The sequence below is a fragment of the Arachis ipaensis genome, chromosome B03 (genome assembly GCF_000816755.2).
Source record: "Arachis ipaensis cultivar K30076 chromosome B03, Araip1.1, whole genome shotgun sequence".
In the NCBI taxonomy this organism is placed as follows: Eukaryota; Viridiplantae; Streptophyta; class Magnoliopsida; order Fabales; family Fabaceae; genus Arachis; species Arachis ipaensis.
In genome coordinates, this window is record NC_029787.2 from 15064366 (window position 1) to 15091596 (window position 27231).

Here is a 27231-nt window from a genome sequence, read left to right on the forward strand (position 1 = left end):
CATAGACTTTAAAATTAAAATCCTAAACCCTAGAAGACAACGATGAATAAAACGAATGAAATAAAATATGAAAAAAAAAAGACAATTCAAATAACAAATACAATTATTTTCGTTATCATTCAGATACTAAAACACAGTCTAAACAAGTAATTAATAAAAGATCTAAATTTTTACTTTTTACCTTACAAATATCTAAATGCGATGATGTTGACAAAAACGAAGAGTTTCACTAAACAAACAAGGAGATATTGTGAAAGAGCGTCAACCATTCACAACAACGGAAAAAGTTGCAGAAGAAGACAAAAAGAACGTCTTTGGACTTTTTGTGAAAAAGAAATAGGAGACCATTTAGGAGTTTTTTTATTTAAAGAAGAGAGATTATAATTTTGAAGCGACGTTATCTTTTTGTAATTCGATCCTAAATTCTAAATGATGTCGTTTAGCAAAGTGCCAATTTGACACTTAACAATACTCAACATTCATTAGTAATGTTAATAATGATGGTGATTTTTGGAATTTACGTTTTTAAATATAGAAAATTTATTTGATCATTTTAGAAAATAAAAGATTTAATTGATACAAGTTAAAAATTTGAGAGAGTATTTCGATATTTTTTCGTTTATTTTCTATTTACCATGTTCTTAGGATTGCATATAGAACTACTCTAAAAAAATACTTTAGGTCACATTTAATAAGAGTAGAGTAAAGTATTTTGGGCAAAAAAAAAAGACAAAAAAATTTTAAACGACTCCTGACAATAACATCAAAAGACAACGAGGCCCTTAAAGAAAAAAAATCTTTATTTCCATCCCTGTTTTTTAACTCCATCAGACAAGTTATTGTGATTTGTGAATATATACAATTATTGTGAATACATTCAATCATGCAAAAATTTTGGAAACATTAATACTGCTAGTATTAGAATTTACATTCTGTGTCTCTTAGCATTTGGAATTGTGATTCATGGAAAGATTCAAGTTCAACTTTGGCTACCAATTTATTCATAACAAATTATTAGTAAAGGCCCAATTTGTAGATTTTGTTCAAGATATTGATTTATTTCAATCTGCACCCATAATGATGGATCTGTGAGTATAAAATTGTATATAGTAACTTTAGTTTTGCTAATTTTTTTTGTGCTGAAACAATTATTTTATCTCATGCAGGCTACTCAGCAAATTCTCGAACTTTCTGTTGGATTCCAAATGAAGCAAACCATTGTAAGGCCTCCAATATCACCCACTCAAAACTATATAGAGACACTTGGAGCAGCTAGCTCAGGGGCATTCGAAAGCTTGTTTATCTTTATGCCAACAGCTGATTTTAGGCCTCCAACTCACACTTGAGGAGATTCATTAATAGATTGCAAGTACCAAATATTTTGCTGGTCATGAAGAGTCATATGTATTTTATGAACTCAGTTAATTATCTTTTGGTTCATTAATAGTTGTAAACTTATTAGCTGGTATATACATTAGGCAACCAGTAATTTAGAAACATATTATTTTGTTATTGCACAAATAAGGTGAAAACTCAGGTGCAGTCGACTTCACGCGAAGTTGATAGATGAGAGTCGTTAGATAAAATTTAGTCAAATCAATCAAATAATCTAACGGCTCTCAGTTATCAACTTCATATGAAGTTGACTGCATCTGAGTTTCCACCCACAAACAATCATACTTTTGTGCTAGGTTTATTATAATAGATTATAGAACTATTTTGGATTGTGCTTATAGTTCCATCTTTATTATCATATAGCACATATGAAAATTATATTGTAGAGACTTTTTTTCAAGTTGATGAAACATATATTTTGGATTTAACTTACAATTATTATATGGACAATTATAGTGTACAGATGAATGAGCATACAGAGATCCAAATATTCCCTCTGCTTTAGTTCGTGAGCGACACGTGGTAACTGTGTCGAGGCTGGGGGAGGCGGCTTCTCAAATTTGTCGCACAGGGGCCTTTGATGGCTGTTGGCTGGCTTGAGGCAGCTCTTACTGGAACACATGTAACGCCTGTGCAACGTAACGGTGGGTTACTGTGGACCTTGTATTCCCCAAAGAATGGGCCCAATGAAACACTTATTTGAGAGCGTTTGGACCGTGTTAGTAGTGGACTGAAAATGGATTTATTCAAGTCCAAAGTAAGGACGTGGTGGGAAAAAAAAAAGAGTGAAGAAAATGCAGGAGGGAAATGTATCAAAAGGGAAACTGTCCTTATAGTGAAATTGCTAACCCGATGGGGTTAACATAAGGTTATTCCAAGGCCCAAAAAAAAAAAAAAGAAAAAAGATAAGGTTATTAGATGCAGCTTGGTAGTATAGTATTCAGGTGAGTTCGGGGTGTTATTAATGAGAAATAGTCAATGTAAAATTAAAAATCAAAGAGGGTTTAGAGTAGGGGTGTTCAAATCCAAACCGATTCAAGTTAAACCGTACATCCTATCCAATCCAAACCGAAAACCGACTAAAAAAAATTAATTCGGATTTGATTGGATTCTATTTTTTGCAAACCGCTGAATCGGATCGGATTTCGTATCTACTTTCCATAACCGATCCAATCCAATCCAAACCGCACAATGTATTATAATATTATCATTTTATTATTATATTTACAATTATACTTATAACATGTTCAATTTGTTATACATTTTTAGTATATATTCAATTTGTTATACATTTTTATATTATTCATGTATTATTATTATTTAATAAATATTTTATGTTCAAAATATTATTTATTTGTATATTTTAACTAACCTATAATTTTATTTCCATTATGTTATCGTTAGTTTTTTAAGATATTGTTGAAATTTGTTATATCATTGTTGATTATTTAAAATTTGATGTGGAGACTTGTTATATGTATTTAACTTTTTTAATTTACAAAACCGCAAATCAAATCCAATCCAAACCGCACCGCGAACACTCCCCAGTTCAGGGTTTCCGGTCATTGCAGTTAATTGTTGAGTCCGAACCAAAAATTAAAGAAGGAATAGGTTAAATGAAAAAAAAAAAAAAAGAGGAAGAGGAATGAACATATACCATGTTGTCATGCTTTCTTTTTCTACCTTTTAAGTAAAAGTCGTGAAAAATACTAGAGTTTGAAAAAAATATCGTTGAAGTTTAACATTAGCTAGCTTCAACTGATTCAAGGAAGTATCTTCTCAGTGAAATATTTAGTTATGTTGGAAATAAAGTTAAATATTGTATTATATGAATATTTTATAATGTATAAATTATTGAATAATTATTGTGATATGAACATCCTGAATTTAAAAAGTAGTTATAGTTTTTTTGGAATTTAAATCATTGTATTCATAGTGCAAAGGAAATTAATATACACAAACGTGTTGGTGTTAATATCATTGGTACCGAAAATGGTTGGTTGGTTAAGAAAGAAATGAAGATTTAAGAATTTTAAAGCTATATTAATTTACGGACAAAGCCTAATGTTTATGATTACAATTGAGTAGCTAAGCATTAATAGGGTTAAAAACAGAAACTAATAGCCTATACATCATATTAGGCACAACAAAGTTCTCAGCACAATTGTTAACATGAGAGTAAAAATCCTTTTTAGATTTTAATCACAGAAATTAAAAAAGAAAAAAAAATTTATGTCTATTATAATATCAACAACAAATTAATATCTAATTATAATTCATTCACAAGCTTCATTATAATTTATATATATGGCCTGTCCCCTATGAAACAAAATTTTGGATTTACCATATCCATGTGTCTACTATCTTTGAAGTTACCCATACTTAGTAGAGTGCAACAAGTCTTTAACTCTACAACAACTCTAATATTCAGAGGCAATCAAGCATAGAACATTCCTTTCTGAATAAACCAAGCAATTTACAATACAACACATGGAACTAACAGCTTAAATCAATTTCCATGGAGAACATATGAACCATCAAAGTGCATACTAAAAGATGACAAAAACCTACATGGGCAATACCAGGAAGTGCCATCTCAACATCTATAATATTCTATATATTCATTTATCATGCCTACCTTGCTAGCAGTACCCATAGCAATAAGACCTTTTAAAACCCAGCATCATCATACACATGTTAAAATTAAATTCTCTATAGTTGTCCATGTTGTAATTACAGTGCTTATTCCTTCAATTCTTTGCCTTTTCACTCATATTTTTCCTGCAAAAAAAAAAAAATTACTCCTACAGTTTGATCCCACAATTAACGACTTCAACAGTAAAAGATTGGTTATCTTAAGTTCTTAACTAATCTTACATCAACTATTTATTCCAATGACCAAGGTGAAGGGCCGGGGGACAACGACTCCACCGCTGCAACGAAGCAACTGGCGATTTGCGAACTAGGAAGCGAGCTTCACCACGACGAACACACGCAGATCCCAAGCGCCACCAGCAGCGATAGCGAGCAGACCAGTGGCGGCGACCCTCGTAGACGGAGCTAGGTTTTGCTCTGCTGAGAGGAGAGGCGTGAGGTGAAGACCCTAGTTGCCTTTTTTTTATCCATTGTTTTTTTTTTGCTCCACTTAAGCCCAAAACGCAAATGTCTCACCAACGGAATCCGGCGCACACAAATCCCGTTCCATTTCACGCAACCACCTCAGCTCACTCGGCCCACCCGTGAGCACCCACACAGCCACGCCTCGCCGAAAGCCTGCTCCAGCGGCGCATAAGGGAGACAACACGTGTCGGCAAAAGACACAAGGAGATGGTATATCTGTAAATCTGTACAAAATTGCATCTGTACAGTAGAGCGACCCTATTAATAAACATATTACAAAATTAATATATATTTATGTCCATATTAAGTATCTCAAAGACACTACCAATTACATAACCAAGCACAAGAAATCAATTATGTTCGAAAAAATACTATGCTTATTATGTATTTCTACTCTAGCAAACCTAGAATGACATAAGCGAAAAAATTATTTTGATCTCATGAAGATGCGTCTGCTAATCATTTACGGAAAGAATAACTGAACATAAATGACAAGCAACGGCGGAGATAACGCCAATGACCAGGGTGAAGGGCCGGGGGACAACGACTCCACCGCTGCAACGAAGCAACTGGCGATTTGCGAACTAGGAAGCGAGCTTCACCACGACGAACACACGCAGATCCCAAGCGCCACCAGCAGCGATAGCGAGCAGACCAGTGGCGGCGACCCTCGTAGACGGAGCTAGGTTTTGCTCTGCTGAGAGGAGAGGCGTGAGGTGAAGACCCTAGTTGCCTTTTTTTCATCCATTGTTTTTTTTCTTTTTTAGCGTCCAGTTAAGCCCAAAACGCAAATGTCTCACCAACGGAATCCGGCGCACACAAACCCCGTTCCATTTCATGCAACCACCTCGGCTCACTCGGCCCACCCGTGAGCAACTGAGCACCCACACAGCCACGCCTCGCTGAAAGCCTGCTCCAGTGGCGCACAAGGGAGACAACACGTGTCGACAGAAGACACAAGGAGATTGTATATCTGTAAATCTGTACAAAATTACATCTGTACAGTAGAGCGACCCTTATTATATACCCAATTTTTTATATATTTATCTATTAAAATATGTGATTACACATTTGTAGTATAATCTAATTTTTTTAACATAATATCATTTCAGATTAAAGTGATAGCAAATTTATTAATATAAAATATAACCTTACACAGGTTTAGTTACATCTTAAAAGTATTACAAAGCAACATAATTATCACAAAATGTCAAAACTAAGATTATAACAACTACTTAGGACATGTCCTAAAGACTACAACAATTATGATATTAATTATACCCAAAATTATAAGCCTAAAATATTTGAAGTAATAAACTTTGAGATCCAATTTGGTTTTAATTTTTTAAATTCAATTCCATGTCTAACTCCTTTATTCTATATTCTACCTCTTTCAATTTTCTTTCCATTAAAATAGCATTTTTAGAAGTAATACCCTGATCAATATTTTTTTTTCAACTAATACATTTAACTACTTAAAATACTTGTAATGTGAGATGGGTGCCTGAAAATTAAAAATTCGATGGAAAAAATACAAAAATTATATAAAATTTTCAAATTTAAAAAGATACAAAAAAAAAAAAAATCAACTTCATGCAAAAATTATAAATCAATACTTACATTGTAATTAGGACATTTTAGGAAGAATCTATCTGGGTTAAGTTTTATGTAAGATTGGAAGAGAATCACATAGGTGCCACAGTGACATTTTGAAGACATGAATTTCTTCTTTTTCGGCTGTCCAACACTTTCAGAAAAAAATGTGCAGTTTTTACTATCTTCGCCAACACTATAATCACGCAGGGTGCGACTCCTAGTTTCTGAAGAATGATTTCCATGGCTTATGGGGGTAGCACAGGTAGGGTTCTACACAAGGAAGAAGGAGGAAGATATACTTAGGGTTGCTCATGTTCTGCGCAATTATGACATGCAGTTATATTTTTTAAAAATTGTCAGAGACAAAATTGGGTGATTCATTAATATGCTAATTCAGGCTGACACTTAACAGAGACATCACCATCTTAACGTGCTACGTATTTATGTTCTGTTAACTTAAAGATAGATTATTGACGTAGGGACAAACTTGTCTCACGAGAAAAAATATCAGAGGCCAAAAAGTGGTATTCTTTTTTCTAAGGTAGCGTTTGAAAGAGAGACTGAGACTGAGAGACAGAGACTAAAAAATAAATATTGAAATAAGTCTCAATATTATGTTTGGTGTAAAATAAGAGACAGAGACTGAAATAAAAATGAAACTCTAGTTTAATTTATATAAAAAATAAAGTTAGAATTAATTAATTGAAATGAGGATATTTTAAGTGTAGAATGTTATTAAAGTTTTAGTCTCCGTCTCAAAAAAATCCAATATCTTGTGTCTCCACTTTTTTGAGGTACTGAAATATTAAAATTTTAAAGATAAAGGCTAAAATTTTAGTACTAATCTTTAGACCAAACATAATACTCTTTTAATCTTCATTTCAATACCTCAAAACAAACTTATCCGAAAATTTCGTTGTCCTTTGAAAAAATTATCCGAGACCGATTTGGATATTCACTCAAAAAGAAAAGGGATATGCTACACATCCAAACATTTTTCCATCCAAGTAGGTCCAACACCAATGAAACCACTCTCATTAAAAGAGCGTCATTACACGCGCTTTATCTCTTTCTCCTCTCCCGCGCTTCTTCTTTTTCTTCTTCTCCCCTGAGTTTCTTCTTCTTCTTCTTCTTCTTCTTCTTCTTCTTCTTCTTCTTCTTCTTCTTCTTCTTCTTCTTCTTCTTCTTCTTCTTCTTCTTTTTATTCATCTTTTTTTTACCTTCTCAAGTTTCTTCTTGTTTTACTCTCTTAACAAGAATAAAAATAAAAAAATCAAACAAAGAAGAAGAAGAAATACATAATGCTTCCAAACATTTTTCCATCCAAGTAGGTCCAACACCAATGAAACCACTCTCATTAAAAGAGCGTCATTACACGCGCTTTATCTCTTTCTCCTCTCCCGCGCTTCTTCTTTTTCTTCTTCTCCCCTGAGTTTCTTCTTCTTCTTCTTCTTCTTCTTTCAAATACACGTATACGTCATCTTTTTCTTCTTTCAAATTCACGTATACCTCATCATTCTTCTTTTTCGTGCACGCAGATTCTCTTCCTCATCCTCCTTTGTTATCGTCATTACCAACAACACAAACATTATTTTTTCAATTGAATTGAATGGACGCAGGTGTTCTGAATCTGAATTGAATTGAATTGATAATCTTTAAATTGTAGACATGTTTCAAATTTGATTTTATATAATGGATCATGTTTCGTTCAGTCAATACTATACAATTGTTTCACCATGAGTACGTGTTCGGTTCATTATGCAAAAAGCTGTTCGAATTTGATTTTATATAATGGATTATATTTTGTTCACTCAATACTATACAATTGTTTCACCATGAGTACGTATTTGGTTCATTATGCAGAAAGCTGTTCGAATTTAATTTTATATAATGGATTATGTTTCATTCACTCAGTACTATACAATTATTTCACCATGAGTACTGTGTTCAGTTCATGATGCAGAAAGTTGTTTGAATCTGATTTTATATAATGGATTATGTTTCGTTCATTCAATACTATAAAATTGTTTTACCATGAGTGTATGTTCGGTTCATTATGCAGAAAGCTGTTCGAATTTGAATTTATATAATAGATAATGTTCTATTCATTTAGTACTATACAATTATTTCACCGTACTAATATGTTCGGTTCATTTAAGTTCTCCATAATTTAAAATTCTCCCTCAGTCCCTCCTCATCTTCTACTACTTTTTTATTAGAGAAAGGAGGAGAAAAAAATTAAAAAAAAATATGTGAAAAAAAAAAGAATGCCTAAAAAGAAAAGGAGAATGAGGAGGAGAAAAAACGTGAAGAAGAAGCCATAAAAAAGCTCCGTGCATCAACGAGCGTGATAGAGAAGCCTCGCTGCCGTGGCCTAGTGGTCTCTTCACCTCCGCTATGGCTGGTCGAAGCCACCCTTCCACGCGATTCTCGTTGCTCCGTCGCTCTCTCAGTCACCTTCTCCCTTTCTCACTCACGCACCGAGGAGGAACGCTGAGCCAATCGCCGGAGCTCGTTGGTGCTCTGGCCGAGGGAGCATATCTCTCTCCATCGTTGCTCTCCTCCCCTGCTTCTCTGCTCCGCCGTTGCTTCAGTTCAGGTAGGCCTTATCTGGTATCAAATTAAAAGCTTTAATCTTTGTACTTGGACCCTAGTCTGTGATAGAGTTTGTTGTTTAGGTCTTTTATTTACTTCAAAGCACTTAGGTTTAGGTGCCAATTTCCCTCTTCCATTTTCTTATCATCTCCAGGTTCAATTTCGTAACAAGCTTTCGTATTACTAGTGATGAAATTTTGAGTTTGACATAGATTTCAGTAGGTACGTTAAACCCTAAACTAGGGGTGTGCATGGGTCGGGTGAAACCGGGTTTGATGTGACACAGACCCGACCCGAAATATATACAGGGTCTATTTATTAGACCCGAACCCGGCCCTAGACCCGATGAAACCTATACACTTTCGGGCCACGATTATACCAGGTAAAAACCGGGTGAAAACCGGGCCGTTAACATTACATTACCTTGATACATTCTTATAAGATAGCATGTGAAAATATCCAAATTTCCAAGACTCTAACCATTATTTGACATGGTCAAATTCAATTAGAAAAATATAACAAGAACCAACTCTTCTTAAAATTAAAGCATAACCATAATCAATACTAATATTGTCTAATAACACCAAATATTTAAATCAATATAAATAACACATTATTATGCATTAGTCTAAAATCTTATGCATTTTAAACATAAAACATTAACTTATAGTCTTATAATAACTATTAACATAAAATATTAAGGTTTACAATACTTAAATTCCACATAAGAATAGTCATCATCCATCACTAATAACACAAAATATTAATTGTGTATGATGATCGGGCCACTGGGCCGACTTCGGGTGACCCGAGTCATGGTCCGGACCCGACCCAAAATAATGTCTGGGTCTATTTTTGAGACCCTAACCCGGCCCTAGACCCAGTAAAATCACACCAAAATAGCTCCTAAAATGTTCGAGACCGGGCCGGGTCTTCGGGTCGGGCCGGGCCATGCATACCCCTACCCTAAACCCTAATTGAAACTAATTTCAGTTCCGTGACACGGGGAAGAAGAAGATGAGGAAGAAGAAACAAAAGTCTGTTGCAGAGACTGATACAGTTCAAGATTTGGATTCTGTGATTCAGGACCATACTCTTTTCTTTGACAAGTTGATTGAACTCATCCCTGCCAAGTTTTACCTTCCAGACGATAAGGATAAGCCGTGGTTTCAGGGTCTCAGCAAGGCTAAGAAAGCTGAGGCGAAGAGGGAAACTAAGGAGAATATTAAGAAGTCTCGAAGGGAACGGTTGGATCCTGAAAATCCCCCTGCCGCTACTCTTGACTTGTTGAAGCAGAACTTGGGTAAGGAGAAAGCGAATGAGAGTAGTGATCAGGAGGATGGTGAAGCTAAGCCCATTTCTCTTGAAGATGATCGGTCTGTGACTTACGAAGAGCTTCGGCAAAGGCTACATCGTAAACTTGAGGAGTTTCGGTCAAGTCGCGAGAATTCGGGGAGGGCAAAGAAGAGTGAGGATAGAAATGTGAAGAGAGGGTTTGAGGGCAGAAAACGCAAGAGGGGTAGTGAGAATGATGAAAATAAAGCTGCGAACAAAGGGTCTAAAGAGAAAGCGAAGAAGGATGCTGCCGAGACTTCAAATGAGCTTGTGTTTGGCCATGTCAAACTTACAGATGGTGAGATGCAAAATAAGAAGAGGAGACTTTCAAAGCATAAGGAACTTGAAAGGGCAAAGAAGCTGGAGGAAGAGAAGAATGATCCTGAGAAAGGTGAGGCTGCTGCAAAGAAGCAATTGTGGAAAGCAGCAATGGATAGAGCTTCGGGGATTAAGGTCCATGATGATCCCAAGCTGTTAGAGAAAAGCATTCGTAAAGAGAAGAAGAAGCAACAGAAGAATGCAGAGAAATGGAAAGAGAGAATTCAAACACGGGACCAGTTGAAGGCAGAGAAGCAGCAAAAGCGATCAAATAATATTTCTGAGAGGATTCATCATCAGAAGATGCGTAAAATTGCAAAGCGAGAGAAAAAGCTTTTGCGGCCTGGCTTTGAAGGTCGCAAGGAAGGGTTTATCACCGAAGGTTCCAGTTAACTTATTCCAACGTTGATTGGTATCTTTCCTTCATAGAATCATAGTATTTTGAGTGTTAGAATATGACAAATACAACAAACAACAACAACAACAAAGCGTTGTCCCACTAGATGGGGTCGGCTACATGAATCAAACGACGCCATTGAGCTTTGTCATATATCATGTCTACAAAGAGACCGTTTACATATAGATCTCGTTTGACCACTTTATGAATGGTCTTCTTAGGTCTTCCTCTGCCTTTCACCCCTTGTCTATCTTCCATCTATAGAATGCATTAATTTCTGTCTGGTTTAGTCTGTCTCTTAAAGTTGAACAAGTTTTTTTTTATTATGGGTTCTCATACGACATTTTGGCAATTCAGCAGTTCATATGATCGGTTATGGAATACAGGCATTTTATTGAATTCAACTGTGGCTATTTGATTGAATCATATCATCATAGTCTGATATACTTGTTTATTGGATTATTTTTGTTTCCAAAATTTGATGAGATCCCGTTCTCCTTTTTCTTCCTATTAGCACTGCTTGCATTTCCTTTATTTACATTGGTTATTGTATTTCTTTCCTGAGTTGCTTACAAACTTGCCTGCAATATTGAACTGTTACTTCTTCACTAAATCTTTGGGTATGCTACATTCCATGTTTGAAATCCAGAGTCTTTATATAAGACTAGAAGAATTTCAGCCTGTGTCTAGCATGAATCCTACAATTATGTTACTTAGATTCCAATTGTGTTCATTCTTAAATATAGTAAAGAGTTGATGCTATGCTATATTAGTATATTGCATTTTATTATCCCTTTTCAGTGATCATCTACAGCATCTCCTGTATTTTATGGCATTTAATCTACCTATTTTCTGTCATAATTGGTTTCACAACAATTATATTGGTGGTCTGTAGAGTGTAGACCATTTACAGGCGTGGATATATTTTCGGAGAATGGTATAATTAATTGAATCTGTTTCAAGTGTTTGGAAAGATCAATTTATAGCTTTGTGGCATTTAACTGAATCTCCCTTCTCGGAATCCTGTGTGCTGCTAATGACTGTCACCAATGAAATGGAAGTCAAGGCACTTTGCCTCCGTATATAACCATCGTTCTAGCAAACTCCGATATAGGTTGATGTTATAGAATGACAAATTCAGGGAGAAGAAACTTCACTAATCAATTTCTATCTCTGGTTTGGTATAATTTCAATAGAATAAGTTCTTTCTTCCTATTGTTAATCAGTGACTTGTCTTGCCAATTCAGCAATCCGCAAGACCGGTTCTGATTATTACTTGAATATAGACATATATCGAGTCTAATTCATTACTACCACAAGCTGTTTGCTTGATTCATATCATCATAGACTAATGCACTGTTCATTGAATAATTTTTCTGTGTAATATGTTGAGAATGTCTATCTTGATGTTATTATTTTCTTGGGGCACTTAAACCTGCAATGTTGTCTTTTGTATCATCTTTTCATTACTTCATTTATAATGGTTACTGCATCGTTGAACTGTTACCTTGTTGACTAAGATCTTCTGGTATGTTACGTGCTGAGTTTATGATCTTGCATTTAGTTATTAAGTTGGGAGTCAGCAAATTAAATGTAGAAATAGATTCTACATGTGCTTTGAAGCTCCTGGAGACTGGAGAGGGACTCCAGTGACCATCATCAGAATTCCCCCCTTAATCCGAGCGACTAGGGAGCCGCAGTCCAAATTAACAAGTTTCTTATTCAATCATGTGTTCTGGGAAGAAAATTTTTGGGCTGACAATAATTTTAGCGACAGTTCAAAAAAGTCCACAAATAAATAAAAATAAAAAAGTGTAAATAAACCGCGTAAAGATAAATGTAATTGATATTAGACTTTTATTTTTCCTCCAAAGTTGTGAGACTGAACTCCGTGACCTGTACATAAGTATGGAAAAACTAATTACATGAGTATGGAAAAACTAATTTGATCAAATGAAAATGTGGAGAATTAATTTAATTAATGAGTGAAATTTAAAGAACCATTTTAAGTATTTACACTAAACAAATATAAGAAAAAAAAAAGATTGAATAGAGTAGAACTACTCGACAAGGAGAAAAAGTATTTTAATTAATTTATGTAATAAAATATTTTAGGTCACATTTTGTAAGCCTTACAAGTCCAAAAAATAACTTCTCCCCAAAACACGCTCCTAATGTTACGTATCTTTCACGCGCTATATAACAGAACGCGCGAATATATAACTTCCAATTTTTAAAAGATCTTGTTTCCTTCTTCGTTCTCTTTCTTGCCAAATTTCTTCGTTCTCCTTCTCGCGCGTCTTCCCCTTCCTTTTCGATCGTTCTCTTTGCTGCGTTTTATCACTCGTTTCTTCTTCGTTATTGATGTGAGTTTCTCTTTCTGTAGCTCTAGGTTCGTTTTTTTTTTTCCGATTTTGTAGTTTCTGAAATCAAATTTTGAACTCGTTTTGAAGATAATGGATGATTCAACCTCAGATTGTCAGCTGAATCAGGGCGAAGTAGATTTTGAAATTGAATCTAACGAAGTTCCTAAGGTTTGATTTACATTCAGCTTATTACGATTACTCTGAATTTGATGCAGTTATTGGTCTATGTTTGTCTAGCTGAATAATTCGTGAACATTGACTGTGAAATTAATGCGTGAACATAAATCTGTGGATTGAATCTAATGTATTAGTTTTGATTAATTATCTGCAATTTATAGCAGACGCTCGGGTGTAGATCAGAATTTTTTGGGTGTATGTTAGGGGAAGTGTGGGTGTATTTACAGTTCATGGCTTTTTTTGTTATTTAAGTTGAGTTGTTGTCGTTCGGGTGTATTAGATCAGAAATTATTGGGTGTATTTTTAGTTTTTGACATGGTGTATTCTGCAGCCTCTCTGTGTTGTTGATGACCAGTTTGTTCCGAGTTAAATTTTATTGAAAAGGATGTGAGGAATTACATTACGAGAGAAGTGCAGAATATTTCTAAACAAGAAGATGCAAAGGAATTTGGGAAATATTTGTTAAGAATGAAAGAGAAGAATCAGAATTTCTTTTTTGAGCTTGAACTCGAGGATGATCAATCGATTAAGTTGACTTTTGATGCAAGAAGTAGAACTTCCTTTGAGTATTTCGGAGATGTTATTTCATTTGACATTACCTACAATACAAACAGGTAATAAACTGTCCATGTTTATGATGCTAAATTAATGTTGTTTTATGAATCTGCCGCAAAGGTATATATTGGGTGTTTTTGGGTGTATAAAGTTATTTTTTTGGTGTACGTAATGATTTTTCATTCTGCACTATGGTAATTTGTTTCAGGTATAATTTGGTTGTGGTTCTTTTGTCGGGGTGAATCACCACGGTCAGTCAACACTTCTTGGATGCTCTTTGATGAAAAACGAAGAAATTGAATCATTCAAATGGTTATTTCAATGTTGGCTTCATTGCATGGGAAGAAATGCTCCGAAAGGGTTTCTCACCGATCAATGCGCATCAATGAAAAGGGCTTTAGAGGCTTGTATGCCAACAACAATTCACCGTTGGTGTATTTGGCACATCATAAAGAAGATTCCAAGCAAATTAAACGGGTACAAGGGACATGCAGAAATTGAACAAGAAATGAGCCAAGTTGTTTGGAACTCTCATAGTAAAGACTCATTTGATAGGAATTGAAATGATTTTCTGCTAAATTTTGGTCTTGTGGACAACAAGTGGCTTTCAGGTAATGTTTGTTCAAAATCTACAGCAGAGGTGTAAATTGCATGTTATTTCGGGTGTATTTATTATCTGTTTTTGGGTGTATTTTGTAGATCTCTATGAAGACCGTCATATATGGGTTCCAATCTATCTGGATCACCACTTCTGGACAGGGATGAGAAGCACACAAAGGAGCGAGAGCATGCATTCATTTTTTAACAATTTTATTACCCGGAACAGCTCGCTTATTCAATTTGTCAAACAATACGATAATTGCCTCGGAAGCAGGGAGTAAGCAGAGAGAGAATCAGATGCTGCAGATTTTCATATGGTCATACCGTGTGCAACCAAATCCTCCATTGAAGCTTAGTTTCAAGATGTGTACACTCATCAAAAGTTTAGGGAAGTCCAAGCACAATTTAGAGGAAAGGCGAATTGCATCACTAGATTAACGAATTCCGCTCTAGGCTATTCTGTATACGAAGTTGGAGAACAATTTTCCAGCTCAATATTCAACAAGTTTGTGGTTACTTACGACTCAGTAGCAGCCGAGGTAAAATGTCAATGCTTATTATTCGAGTCAAGAGGGATATTGTGCCATCACGCACTAAGCGTGTTAAGCTTTGAACGAGTAAGCCAAGTGTCACCTAGATATATACTGGAACGATGGAGCAAGAAGGTAAAGAGGCGACACACACACATCAAGAGCAGCCACGACGAGCCACTGTTGGAGCCAAGAAGCAAGAGGTTTGACGAATTGGTTTTTCGTTCGCAAATTATTTGTGAATTTACATCAGAATCGGAGGAGCTGACTGCAATTCTGCACCGTGCGTACGATAACGTCATGGTTGAGATGGAATCATTGAAATCCAAAAGGAAGGGGACATCTTCTTTATCTCACGAAGACGCCAACTTGGAATCCGTTAACGAGCTTCAAAGTCCTCCAAGGATTCGAACAAGAGGACGTCCAAAAAATAGGCTAGGTTCAAAGTTGGACAAACAGATTGCAAATGCCTCAAAGAAGAAAAAAACGAAAGCTTTAAACGAGGTAAAAGTGATGTTCTTTAAATATGTGGTGATTGAGTTTAATTTTCTCGTTAATAGTTTAGCTAATATGCGAGTTTGTTATATCCAGTTAAACCTCTTTGATGCTGCATCAGTGGTGCATTCAAATTCCAGCCAATATCAAGGACGTGTTATGAATTATCAGTTCAAGGTACTAGCAGCAGCAGATAACTCTTTGGGTGTATAGTTACAGAATATGGGTGTAAAAGAACTATTCTTTTGGGTGTATTTCTGAATTTTCTTGTGTTTCACATTTTACATATATATACATATATATATTTCACAATCTGCTGTTTATGTTATAAAATATTATTTGTTTTTTTTTACTACGGTTTAAGGGTTTTAGGGTTTAGGGTTTATGTTTTAGGGTTTAAAGGTTTATGGTTTAGGGTTTACGGTTTAGGGTTTAGATTTTAGTGTTTAAGGTTTAGGGTTTAGGGTTTAGGATTCAGGGTTTTAGGGATAAAGCATCAGGGGATAGATGTTTGGGTGTATATTCAACTTTCTTTGGGTGTAAAAAATGTCAGGTTATGGGTTTATATTTGGTTTGATGTTTTCCTTCATATTATAGTACCTGTAATTCAGACATTTTGAATACACCAGAGAGAGTTTTACTCATAATTGGCAAATTTTTACAACATGTGTTCAATTTGTTACAAGACTATATAGTAGTTACATTAATCAGTGTCAATATCCTTAGAATCTATCTGACAATATGGACTCAATAACAATGAGGATGGCTTGGACAGTCTTATTGCATTACTTTCCTTAATGGCTTCAGCTTTGTCTTGATTCATTTCATGGAATAGAATCCAGGAAGCATATTCTACTCTAAAGTGGTCCACCTCGTCCTACAGTTAAAAAGAATATTCTGTTTAATCAACCATGTTAATTGAGTAAAGTAATACAGAGTTATTTAGTTTTAATTAAACACATTTACCTGGGTCCAATTGTCCCACTCATACTTTTTTCTTTTAATGTTTGTGGGCTGAAATATCTCAAGCCACTTCATTACGTAGATAGCACAGTCATAGCTGAAAACCAAGAAAATAAATTTCAAATTACATATAGGAAAGTTTCATTTTCAGAGTGAAAGATTAATACCTTGTCTTTTGGCCTGAGATGTGAAGGTATGGTGGTACAATTTCCTTGTCCTTGTCCCTTGTCTTCAGAGGCACCCCCAAGCATATACTCTAATTCGTGAAATTACATATCCCTTAAAACACAAAACAAATCAGTAATACATGAATAAATTCAATAAAGGGATACACCCAAAGGAGCACAAAATTCCACCTTATATTAAACATAAATACACCCAACTATTAAAATACAGAACAGAACTAACTTACAATGAATGTATTCAGGGCAGTTCTCTCATCGGACGGAGATTTTGTGTGATATGGGTTGACTATATAAAATTTTTGCTTTCTTATATCAGCCAACCATAACCACCAATGTTGTGAATGGCAAACAGGTGCAAATATCTGAAATATGTTCAGATTGAACAATGTTTTAGTTTATTTGGCACATAAGTAAAAAATGGTAATAAGAAGTTTTAGAAATGAAAACTTACATAACGATGCGATGCTAATTTTTTAAGGTCCAAGAAGGGTATAAACATTGGGTAGTCTTCCACCATGAATGGCTTATTCGTTTTAGGCCGTAAGAATACCCATTGTGGATGATTTGCAATGGCCATGTTCTGCAAAAATTGTGAACCACCAAATGAATATAGAAAATTCACCCAAACGAATCCAGAAAATACATCCAAATGAATACACAACTTACACCTAATTTAACACAGAAAATACACTCAAATGAACACATAAAATACACCCGATTTAAGACAGAAAATACACCCGAAGGAATGCAGAAAATACACCCAAAATTCGTTGAAGCGACCCTTACCACAATATCAGGGGGGAGATAGTATACTTCTTCTTGAAACCTTTTAATCTTTTGCTGGTTTAGGATGAAGCACATGGCAGAGACAATCTAGACAATTTTATATCAATCAGCATTGCAGTTAATTTTGGTGATAAAAACATTAATGTTATTGTAATATTACCTCAGCTTCTATATGCGTTTTAGCTGCGAGTGATGCAAAGTAGAGTTTTGACAAAATGTATCTATCTTGGGCTTGGAGTGTGCAGACCTTGTCAAACTCATTAGTTAGTCAATCTGCGTATGTCTTCACTCGTATGGCCCAGAGGTAGCATTTCTCTTTCATGTCAGAAGTATCTTCATTTGTCCTCACAGGAGTTTCAAACTTCTCGAAACTCTTTGTGCCACTCTCCTTTAGTATCTGTGGACTTTTTTCTTTTGTTGTCACCCCACCACTTGCAATTTTTTGTACCAGATCTCCTAATTGTTTTAGTAGTTTTGGGATTTCTGGAGTTTTTGCCATCCCTCCATCTTGCGTTGACGCTCCCTTCTGCGTTGCTGCTTCTTCTTGGCTTGAATCAGTCAAGTCAAGGCTGAATGATGGCATCAGATCTGTTTTAGGAACATACGATGTTGTCCGTGCCATCATCATCAGCGCAGCAACGTCTTCTTGGGCTGGATTACTGCGTGATCATGTATAACGTATTATAAGAATAAGAATATACGAATGATAACCAAACATTGATTTTACTCTGATGAACTTACATTTTAGATGGAGTTGGGGGAAGCGTGGGTGTGCTTTCTTCAAGTTGTTGGGGGGAGGGTTCAAGAGTACTGCACGGTTACATAAAATTAATCATGTTATAAAAAAACTAGTCAGGGATCAATCGTGAAAATATACACCCCAACAGGGACAATATACACCTAAACTGTAACCAAATACACACCCAAGACAATTTCTTACCTTTTTGTAGTTCCTTCAATTTGTAGCACAGGGGTTGGTTCATTTTCTGTCTCAAGTGTTTGTTCAATTTCTGCCACAGTGGTTGTTTGGGACAGTGGTAGACAAACTTGAATCGGAACTCTAAATAAGAAGAAAAATAAAAGGTTAACAAAGCCTCCGAAAATAAAAAGGTTATAAGGTTGAAATTTTCTTGAAAAACTCACGTTACAAGCACTTCAGACTATGTCTCTTTCCTCATAACCATCATATTCTCTTCAGCCGGCTCACTGGCTGACTCTTCAACCAGACTCAACCTAGAATACACCCTAAGAAAGTCAAAAATACACCCGAAGCATTTAAAAGAAAGACATGCTTTGTTTTTTGAGAACTTACATACTTGCAGTTTTTGTTTTTTTTTTTCCTGCCTTTTTTTTCTTGAATAAAACAATAAAGGGCTTTTTTTTTTCTAAAAAAAAATATACAGAATTAGAAGTAGAAGGTAATAAAAGAACAAAAGCAATGATTATTTGAAAGAGAAATTACATGCTCTCTGCCGGTTTGTTTATGCTACTTTGGTCTGTGTGTCCTTGAGATGAAGGATCATCACTTCCCAAGTTTACGTCCGGTATTCTAAACATAATACAGTACATGTTATTCACAAAAAATACCATACTGTTAAATCAGGATAACAAGATTTTATCAAATAAAGCTTCTTACGTTTCAGATGAGACATAGTGACCTTCCGTCGATCGCAGGTCAGCTTCCTTCTCCCTGCCAAACAAGAAACAATTATTAGCAAAGAAAACACCCTAAAATATGAAATATACACCCCAACAAGACATACCCATGTGCAGCAGATTTTTCATTGTTTTCCCTTAAGAATTCATTTAATTCTTCAGTTCTAATTTCAGATCTGACAGTACATGCATAAAAGAACATGTTAACAAATATAATTTTGATGATAGATGGTAATATAGCTTACAAAATATACTGTACCCATGATAGGATTGAGCTTGCTCAGGAGATGAATCCTCAACAATGACCTTTTTCTTTTTGGATTGTGTCCTGGGAAAAAAAACAAGTATGAATCAGAAATACAAAATTAATTTGATCACAAAATACTAACCAAAGAAGTGCTTACTTTTGTGGTGTTCTCTGAGTCTTTTTCTTTGTTTTTTGCTTCTCTACTAGTGATGATTCTTCGCTTCTATAAGTTAATAAGAGACGCTCTGTTAATACATGAAATCTTGATAATAAACCCAAAAGAAAGCAGTAATAATTTCAGAACATTACTCATCATTTGATTCAGATTCTGAATCAGAATCCTCCTGAATCTTCTTTCTTTTTTTGGACTCCATTATGGAAGGCAAACAATCATTATTTATAAACATACTAAAAGGGACAAAATACACCCAAATTAATGCACCAAATACACCTAATGAATTCATAAAATACACCCAAATGAATGCACAAAATACACCCAACTGGATAAATAAAATACACCCAACTAGATAAACAAAATACATCCAACTGGATAAACAAAATACATCCAAGTATGTTACTTACTTTTTGGCTTTTCGAGTGGGTTGTTTCCTTGTTGAATCCTCTGAGCCTTCTTCAGTCTCAGACTCAGAGGTAAAATGGACATCACTTTCAGTTGTTTCAATCTCAGATGATGATGATGAACTTGTCTTCCTTTTTTTTTTTTGGTTTCTTATTTTTTTTTCTTTTTTCTTTATTTCTTTCATTTTCTCCTTTGTTTCGGCCATCTTTATAATTTTCTGAAACATTAGAAATTTTAGTTAGTAGTATTCAGATAAATAAAACACACCCAAGATATTTTGTTCACTTACCATATGTTCCTCCATTTCTGCCCTCATTCTTTCAACCAACTACTCTCTAGTTCAGTTTGCAATCCAGGGTTCTTGAGGTCTTTCTGCCCTCTTCTTGTCTTTATTTTTTGATAGATGAAAGTAAACTATCATCAGGGCAAACAGGCAGCCATCAATTGCCTTTTTCTTTTGTATATTGTAATCTGTTATGCCCTTGATAATAAAATTCAAAACATGTGCTCCCCAGTTCTGCTCTGTTATTGTGTCCATCTTGAAAATTGGTGCCAGGTGCACAGGGGAGATTTTGTTTATTGTTGTTGGTAACAGGAACGCCATCTGTATATAGAGGATGAAAATCCTCTTGAACATGAGGCGATCCTGTTCATTATCAACACCAATAGTCATCATCTCATCTGTCAGATTTTTGAGGGTCTTCCCCTGAAATCTTCTAAAAATTTGTTTGTGGTCTTCAGAAAGATCCTTATAATTGACTTTATGAGAAAATAGATCTCCTACCAAAAAGAAAACAACATAGTATGAAAATCACTTAAAATACACCCAAGCATCAGTTTAAATACACTTGAATATGGCTCATATACACCTATGTTTGTAGCGAGTTACCTGACGCGTTGATGCCAAGCGCAGCCCCTATTGTTTTTTGTCTTACTTTAAAAGAACCGTAGCCGATTTCGAGTCTGTTTTTCCCTAATTTAAAGGAGTTAGCCAACTCCCTTAATATTTGGTGATGCACCCTTAGCGGCGGGATGCGCATCAGGCCACCAAATCCCAAATCCCTAACAATTTCTTTCTTCTCCTCGCTCATATTTCTAAATTTGTCACTCAACAAATGGGTTGCATACTTAAGGTCTTTGGTTTGCTGTAAACAAAGCAAAGTTAGAGTCAGATATATTTCTATTATGAAAAACTGATTTGATCAAAGACATATATTTGTTCTTACATTTTTTTCAGCTTGATTTTTTTCTGCCATTTTTTCTGAAATGAAAAATACACCCATAGATATCAGTCAAATACACCCATAAATCAGCCACATACACCTATACGATTTTTCATAAGTATTTAATTAGATCAGTTCAAAATGATGTTTCAATTCACTCAAACATGCATAAATATACAAGGTCAAGCAACATTACAAGGTCAAGCAATATTTAGAACACTTGCAACAGTTGATTATATTGCATTATATCAGTTCAGAAATATACACCCAACAAATTACTCCGTATACACCTACCAAATTATGCAATATACTCCCAAAAATCAGTTACGAGAAGAACTAGAATAAGAAGAACAGTAAAACCTAGAACAACTAAGAAGAATAGTAAAACCTAGAACCAAGAAGAACAATAAAACCTAGAACAAAAAGAACATTAAAAACAGTAAAATGAGAGCTATAACAAGAAGAACAATAAAACGTAGAAGAATGTAGAAGAACAGTAAAACCTAGTTCTTCGATTTCGAAATGTGGAAAATCTACAAGATGAGTGAAATAGTAACGTACCTTGAGTAATATATCTTCGTTTTTTCTGGAGATTGTTGATAGAGAATTCTATTTTGTATTGATGGTTTCTGCTAATCTTCGCGACGAGTTCTATATCTTCAGTTTCGAATGTTGCTCGAAAATGGACGGTTTGTGTTTTCTTCGAAGGGCTTGGAGAAGTGGAAGAGTAAGGCATTAAGGAGCGCTTTTCGCGAAGCGCAACTGTTGAGTGGCACGCGTGTATTTTACGCTCCATTCAAAGGGAGTGACTGCGCGTGTGAATGAAGTCTGGGCTAGGAACTTGTAACTTGTAGGACTTTTTTGCTTGTATGTGTAGCACTCCTGAAAAAAAAAAAAAAAACATCAAACAAGTTTTCCTCAGCCTCGCCGCCTTCCTCGCTCTGCATTCTCAGTTTCTCACTCGCACTTCCTCCGTCTCCGCCTTGACTCCGTCGCTCTCCGCGCAGCCGTACGCGAGTCTGCTGATCCAGTCGCCGAAGCTCGTTGGTGCTCTGGTCGAGGGAGCATCGCTCTCCTCTCCTGCTTCGCTCAGCCGTTACGTCAGTTCAGGTAGGCCTTCTCCGTTGTGATTTGTTTCTGTTTCTGTTATGCTCAACGGCAATTGAGATCATATATATAATAATTAATCTTAATAAGAAAATCAAGCTGGTATCATATTAAAAGCTTTGATCTTGTACTTGGACCCTAAGCCCTTTCTATTGAAAGGATAGGTTTACACGAGAAGGTGTGTACAGATCTAATGGTTGCTCAATCATTAAGTTAACATACTGGATTAAATATAAGAATGAAATAACAGAAAACATTACAAATTGAAAGCCTATAGGTTTAGCCCTGCTGGTATGTGCAAAAGTGATATGAGAGTTCTGTTCATTGTAGCCTTGTAGCTATCTTACATCAGTTATACATTAGTGTAAGTTTTGACCATTCAACTTTTGAAAATATAAAGTAAGCTTAAACTATTTCCTTTGTTAAGTTTATGCTTATGCATAGCATCTTTTGCTATCTATTTTACGAAAGCATAGACCATGTCTGATTGCTAGTGCACGAAATTGCAATTTGAATAATATTGAATTTTCTCTTTATAATAGAAAAGGGATTACTTACATGTATTGTTATATTCTCATGCAGAAATGATTGTGTTATCATTATCAGTTATGTTGATAATAGTTCAAACATTATTATCAACTCAATCCATTTCTTTCACATTTAGTGATTTGAGTCTTCCAACTTCTCCTCTACAACAATGAAAGCCCAATTTTTCGCATCACCCCTTAAATATAGTTTTCAGCTTCAAAGTTCCCATCTTTAGATATATATGCATGTTGGATTTCACTATGATCTATTCCATATTTCCATCTTTGTTGGTTCTCGTTATATTCTAATCTTTGGTAGTTATAAATTTCGAAGTTCTATTCTTTTCCGATTGGTTTCCATTGGGTTGTTCCAATTTTCCAATTATAGTACTCATTCATGAAGGAATATAACAGTGGGGTGTTTGTGTTGCAGGGTAGGTTGGCGCTACTGATTCATTTGTTTGAGAGCATGCATCCTCCTTTAACGTTACACAAGCACCCAATGTGTGCTGAAGTGAGTTTATTTTGTTAATCAGTTGTTGCTTTTTGTTTGTTAGATATAGTATTGAATGTATTACTAGTGTGGTTGTTGCCATGTTTGATTTGATTTGTGTTGATTCCTATGACATAGAATAATAGTAGTTAGTTGTAGGACTTTTGTTCCCAAACACAAGACTCCTGTTCCTAAATATATTGTGTAAGTAAATTCTTAACTGCTAGGAGAGGAAGAGAAAAATTGTGTTTCCTGCCATATTCTGAGTTATTACTATGGCTAACTTTCAATGCATCTTTTTTATGCAATAGCTGATGTAGTAATCTATGAATGAAACAAAGCATGACCTTTTTCTTATATGTAACAACCTATAATTTATGGAAGAATAGAATGTGCTAAAGCTGGAAAGATTTTTTCCAAGGATGATGCTGCCTTACTTGTCATTCTTCATTGACCTTTCCCTTCCTCATTGCCACTTTTCCTTGCTGTGTGAGTCTACATTTTGACTTCGGAAGAGAAGGCAAAATCGCCATAAATTTGGAAATCTCTTTTTAATCTCTATTCTTTTCAAGGAAAATTATTTTATTGGTCCTGCAAATATGATGATAAGTAGCTGTTGCTAGAAATCTTATTTTAGACAGTGTTGTGACTTGTGAGCCAGTATTTGTGCAGATTATTGAGCAGTTCCAAAAGTGTCATGTGGAGCACCCTGTTGGAAAATTCTTTGGTGAATGTACAGATTTGAAAATAAAGCTGGATCGCTGTTTTAGACAAGAAGTGAGCATTTCATTCATTTTTTCCCCGAAAAAAAAGAAAGAAAAAACTGCCCCCTTCGTTTTATCTTGTTTTCCCATTGTTTCTGATGATTGTGGATGTGTTTTAACAGAAAGCTTTGAAGCGAAAGGCCAACTTTGAAGAGAGCAAGAAGTTTAAAGAACAACTCCGAGCTTTTAGGAAAGAAAATGCTGTAAGTGGCAGTCAATAGAACAAATAACTTGTACCAGCTTGACATAATATACATTTTGCCGCCTTCAAAAGAATATACGGTGTATCAAATATTTGTTTACTTGCTGTTTTTGATGAATCAATATGTATGTAGCTCAATTATTTTAACTTTAAACATGAACATAACATCCTGTTTAGATTCTACCTGAGAGTTCAAAGTTCTATTAGGATAATGAATTGAGAAGTTATAGTGCCTATTCTTGGCATGTTATATGTTGCTTATGACAATTGATTTTGACTTCTTAGTTGCTTTAAGAGAATATATAATAAAAGAGACATTCATCAGTTTTGAAATCTTGATGTGCAGTTATGTTCTTTTTTTATTTTGTATGCATTATCTAAGGGAAGACTTTTTGGCATCCAACACTATGACATAATCAGGCATAGGATTTGTATGAATTTCTTAATGATTTATAGTTTGAGACGCTTCACTAGGGTTTGACGATCAAACTTGAACTTCAATTACTTCCCCCATTAGTGTTTATGATGCATAATTACACAGCTGGTTTCTTAAGACTACGTATTTTAAAGCCAAAAAGGATGAGGGCTTAAAAGAAGCTTGAAGAAACCAAATTTGACATTTTTTCATCTGACATATTTCTCCAGATAGTTCCCACCCTCATCTGTCAATCTTTCACTACTCCNNNNATCTCAGGATTCTCCACCACCTGTCTTCTTGCCGTAATATCAGTAATATTTGCATCTTCTTCGTCATCGTCACTCAACACAATAACACATGGAATGGAATTTTGAACTTTGTGTTTTGCGGTCGGCGTACTTGTATCCTGTTTGCCCTTCATACCTGCCTCAACAGAGTTAGCAACTGAAACGCTTTGCTTTTCTTTCATTGTCTGTGTAGCACTCAAAGTAACATTCAGCATTCTGCCATCTATCATAATGAAGAATACAAAAGTCACTTTAATGTGAGAAAAAAACGTGTATATAGATCTAAAGGTTGCTCAATCTAAGTAGTTAACATAGTGGATTTAAATATAAGAATGAAATAACAGAAAACATTTCAAGGACACATGTAACTCTAATTAATCACGGTGACCAAATTAAAATGTGTATCAGATTTTTAAAAACATGGAGTAGAAATCGGCTCAAATTTGTACAGTTTAGAACGAACAAAATAAATAAGTTATTTCAGAGGACTCAATAAGCATATAAAGTAAGGAGGGAGTACAGAGGAAAACCTGGTAAACCTGCAATATCTGTTCTACCAATCAAGTGAGAAGCAAAACCATTGTGCTTGGAATCGAGTCCAATAGAATTATGAGTCTCTCCTACAGCGAACTCCAACAAGTCATTTTGCTCAATGTCATCTTTCCTTGGGGAACCTTCCCGTGACGATCTATTCAAGTGAGACGCAAAACCATTGTGGTTGGAATCGAGTCCAATAGAATTATGAGCCTCTCCTATGGCGAACTCCAACAAGTCATTTTGCTCAATGTCATCTTTTCTTGGGGAAGCTTCCGGTGACGATTTAACATCAACTATTTCAGGTATTACTTTTGGAATATCACTTAATAAGCGTGATTGTTCTGATGGAGTCTCAAGCTTTGTTTTTCGGTCCATGTACTCAAAAAGTGTACAGGAATATGGTTAAGGGCCACAATGCCTAATCAAACCTATAATATTAGAGAATAGAAAACAATGAATTCAAATAAAAACAACAGTAATAGATTTCCAGCTTACATTTTATCTTGGGATGAGAAGAGGAATTGTTTTTTACAATGCTCATTTGGACATTACCAAGAGCACTGGATATACTTGATCCAGCTTTAAACTGGGTAACAATGCATATATATTGGCCTTTAATTGCTATTCTAAGGTGACAATCCAATATTATCATGAAAGGATATTCTTTCCTCCATCCCTTTTCATTGGCCAGAGCAATGCGATTTTGTAACAATTTTATCTCCCTTGGGATCCACTGTCACATATAGCAGAATAGAAAGACAAATAACATCACATGCTATTAGAAAAATGAAGTATTTAGCACAAAAGTTAAAATGATCATTTAAAGGGAAAATTACAAAATTGCCAGCCTAATAGATTTAGCACCCGCTGGAATGTGCAAAAGTGAGATGAGACTTCCATTAATTGTAGCCTTATAGTATTCTTGATTCAGTTATGCACTAGCATAAGTTTTGACCATAAAACTTCTGAAAATATAAACTAAACTATTTCCTTTGTTAAATTTATGCTCATGCATAGCATCTGTTGCAATCTATTTTACGAAAGCATAGACCCAATCTAATTGCTAGGCTACACAAAATTCCAATTTGAAAAATATTGAATTTTATCTTTACAATAGAAAAGGGATTCAGAAAACCCATAAAGTCGATATGATACATACATGTCTTATTATATCCTCATGCAGACTCCTGGCTTTCTGATCCAGCTCCAGCTGTGAAACATAATGAGGCGGTTATTATCTCTCTACATTACTCTATTAATCTGATCAATTACATGGTTTTTCAAGTCAAACTCTTATTCACCAGAACCCTACTGCTCAAACCACAAGTGATGAAACAGCTAAAAATATGGGTTCGAAGAGACCAACCATAACTAGAAATTAAGAAATAGACAAATGGCCCTAAATTTAGAAAAGCATCTATTTTCCAGAAGCAACAGGTATGAATGCCTCTTCCAGCTTCCCTATGATTTACATCAGTGATACACAGGAAACTTACTACAGTAGGCTGTTTGAGCAAGCCATTTCTCATTCTCTCGCACAGATCTTTACATTCTTCCTGCAAATAATGCTATATGTCAATAATTATGAACATACAAACTAGGACCATTGCTGACTATGTAGCTTAAACCTGAAAACTAGGCACAATTTCTTGTAAGAGTTGCAAACAAAACTAACTAATCCACCTTGTTACAATCAACTAACTACTCTAAATAACTAAGTGTCCAAGAAAATATGAAAAATCTGATTTCATTAAGAAATTATTACTTATTTTGCTCC

The 27231-nt window shown here is 35.1% G+C and overlaps 5 protein-coding genes and 2 long non-coding RNA genes across 11 annotated transcripts in view; 2 read left to right on the plus strand and 5 right to left on the minus strand.

Moving 5' to 3' along the window:
- LOC107629774 overlaps positions 1–337 on the minus strand; it is a 6927-nt gene extending 6590 nt beyond the window's left edge. Inside the window, exon 1 of the mRNA XM_021118271.1 lies at positions 182–337. The gene's annotated coding sequence lies outside the window, so the exon portion shown is untranslated. The remainder of the gene's footprint in view (positions 1–181) is intronic.
- LOC107629778 (COX assembly mitochondrial protein 2 homolog) lies at positions 8635–24538 on the plus strand. 2 transcript variants are annotated; one of them, XM_016332665.2, is made up of 4 exons: positions 8635–8710; positions 23187–23267; positions 23919–24023; positions 24133–24538. In XM_016332665.2, exons 2-4 carry the CDS (start codon positions 23223–23225, stop codon positions 24229–24231), a joined length of 249 nt encoding a protein of 82 aa, XP_016188151.1. In that variant the 5' UTR covers positions 8635–8710; positions 23187–23222; the 3' UTR covers positions 24232–24538. The 2 variants fall into 2 exon arrangements, with proteins under 2 accessions (XP_016188151.1, XP_016188150.1); XM_016332664.2 differs by lacking the exon at positions 8635–8710 and adding an exon at positions 21948–22229 and having other exon boundaries at positions 24133–24536.
- LOC107629777 (ribosomal RNA-processing protein 14-like) lies at positions 9724–10958 on the plus strand. Its single transcript, XM_016332663.2, has one exon. It carries the CDS (start codon positions 9724–9726, stop codon positions 10750–10752), a length of 1029 nt encoding a protein of 342 aa, XP_016188149.1. The 3' UTR covers positions 10753–10958.
- Positions 16111–19103, minus strand: LOC110269988. Its single transcript, XR_002358905.1, has 12 exons — positions 19050–19103; positions 18876–18962; positions 18557–18646; positions 18354–18473; positions 18155–18223; positions 17574–18072; positions 17414–17500; positions 17079–17207; positions 16855–16989; positions 16610–16721; positions 16446–16539; positions 16111–16356 (listed from the first exon to the last, which is right to left on the minus strand). It is a non-coding gene; the product is annotated as an uncharacterized LOC110269988 (long non-coding RNA).
- Positions 19176–20088, minus strand: LOC110269989. Its single transcript, XR_002358906.1, has 3 exons — positions 19474–20088; positions 19329–19397; positions 19176–19245 (listed from the first exon to the last, which is right to left on the minus strand). It is a non-coding gene; the product is annotated as an uncharacterized LOC110269989 (long non-coding RNA).
- On the minus strand, positions 20094–21945 carry LOC110269987. The gene is made up of 4 exons (XM_021118276.1): positions 21681–21945; positions 21123–21157; positions 20786–21041; positions 20094–20676 (listed from the first exon to the last, which is right to left on the minus strand). The coding sequence occupies exons 1-4, from the start codon at positions 21913–21915 to the stop codon at positions 20237–20239; spliced, it is 966 nt and encodes a 321-aa protein (XP_020973935.1). The 5' UTR covers positions 21916–21945; the 3' UTR covers positions 20094–20236.
- The window catches only part of LOC107632579 (uncharacterized protein At5g08430-like), a 6746-nt gene continuing 4203 nt past the window's right edge, over positions 24689–27231 (minus strand). For 3 of the 4 annotated variants that reach the window (XM_021118273.1, XM_016336243.2, XM_021118275.1), the window contains 5 exons: positions 26951–27010; positions 26614–26664; positions 26117–26187; positions 25448–25842; positions 24689–25140 (listed from right to left, as the gene is read on the minus strand). In XM_021118273.1, the coding sequence (XP_020973932.1) occupies positions 24878–25140; positions 25448–25842; positions 26117–26187; positions 26614–26664; positions 26951–27010 (840 nt within the window). In that variant the 3' untranslated portion in view covers positions 24689–24877. The remainder of the gene's footprint in view (positions 25141–25447; positions 25843–26116; positions 26188–26613; positions 26665–26950; positions 27011–27231) is intronic. The other variant, XM_021118274.1, reaches the window with a different exon arrangement.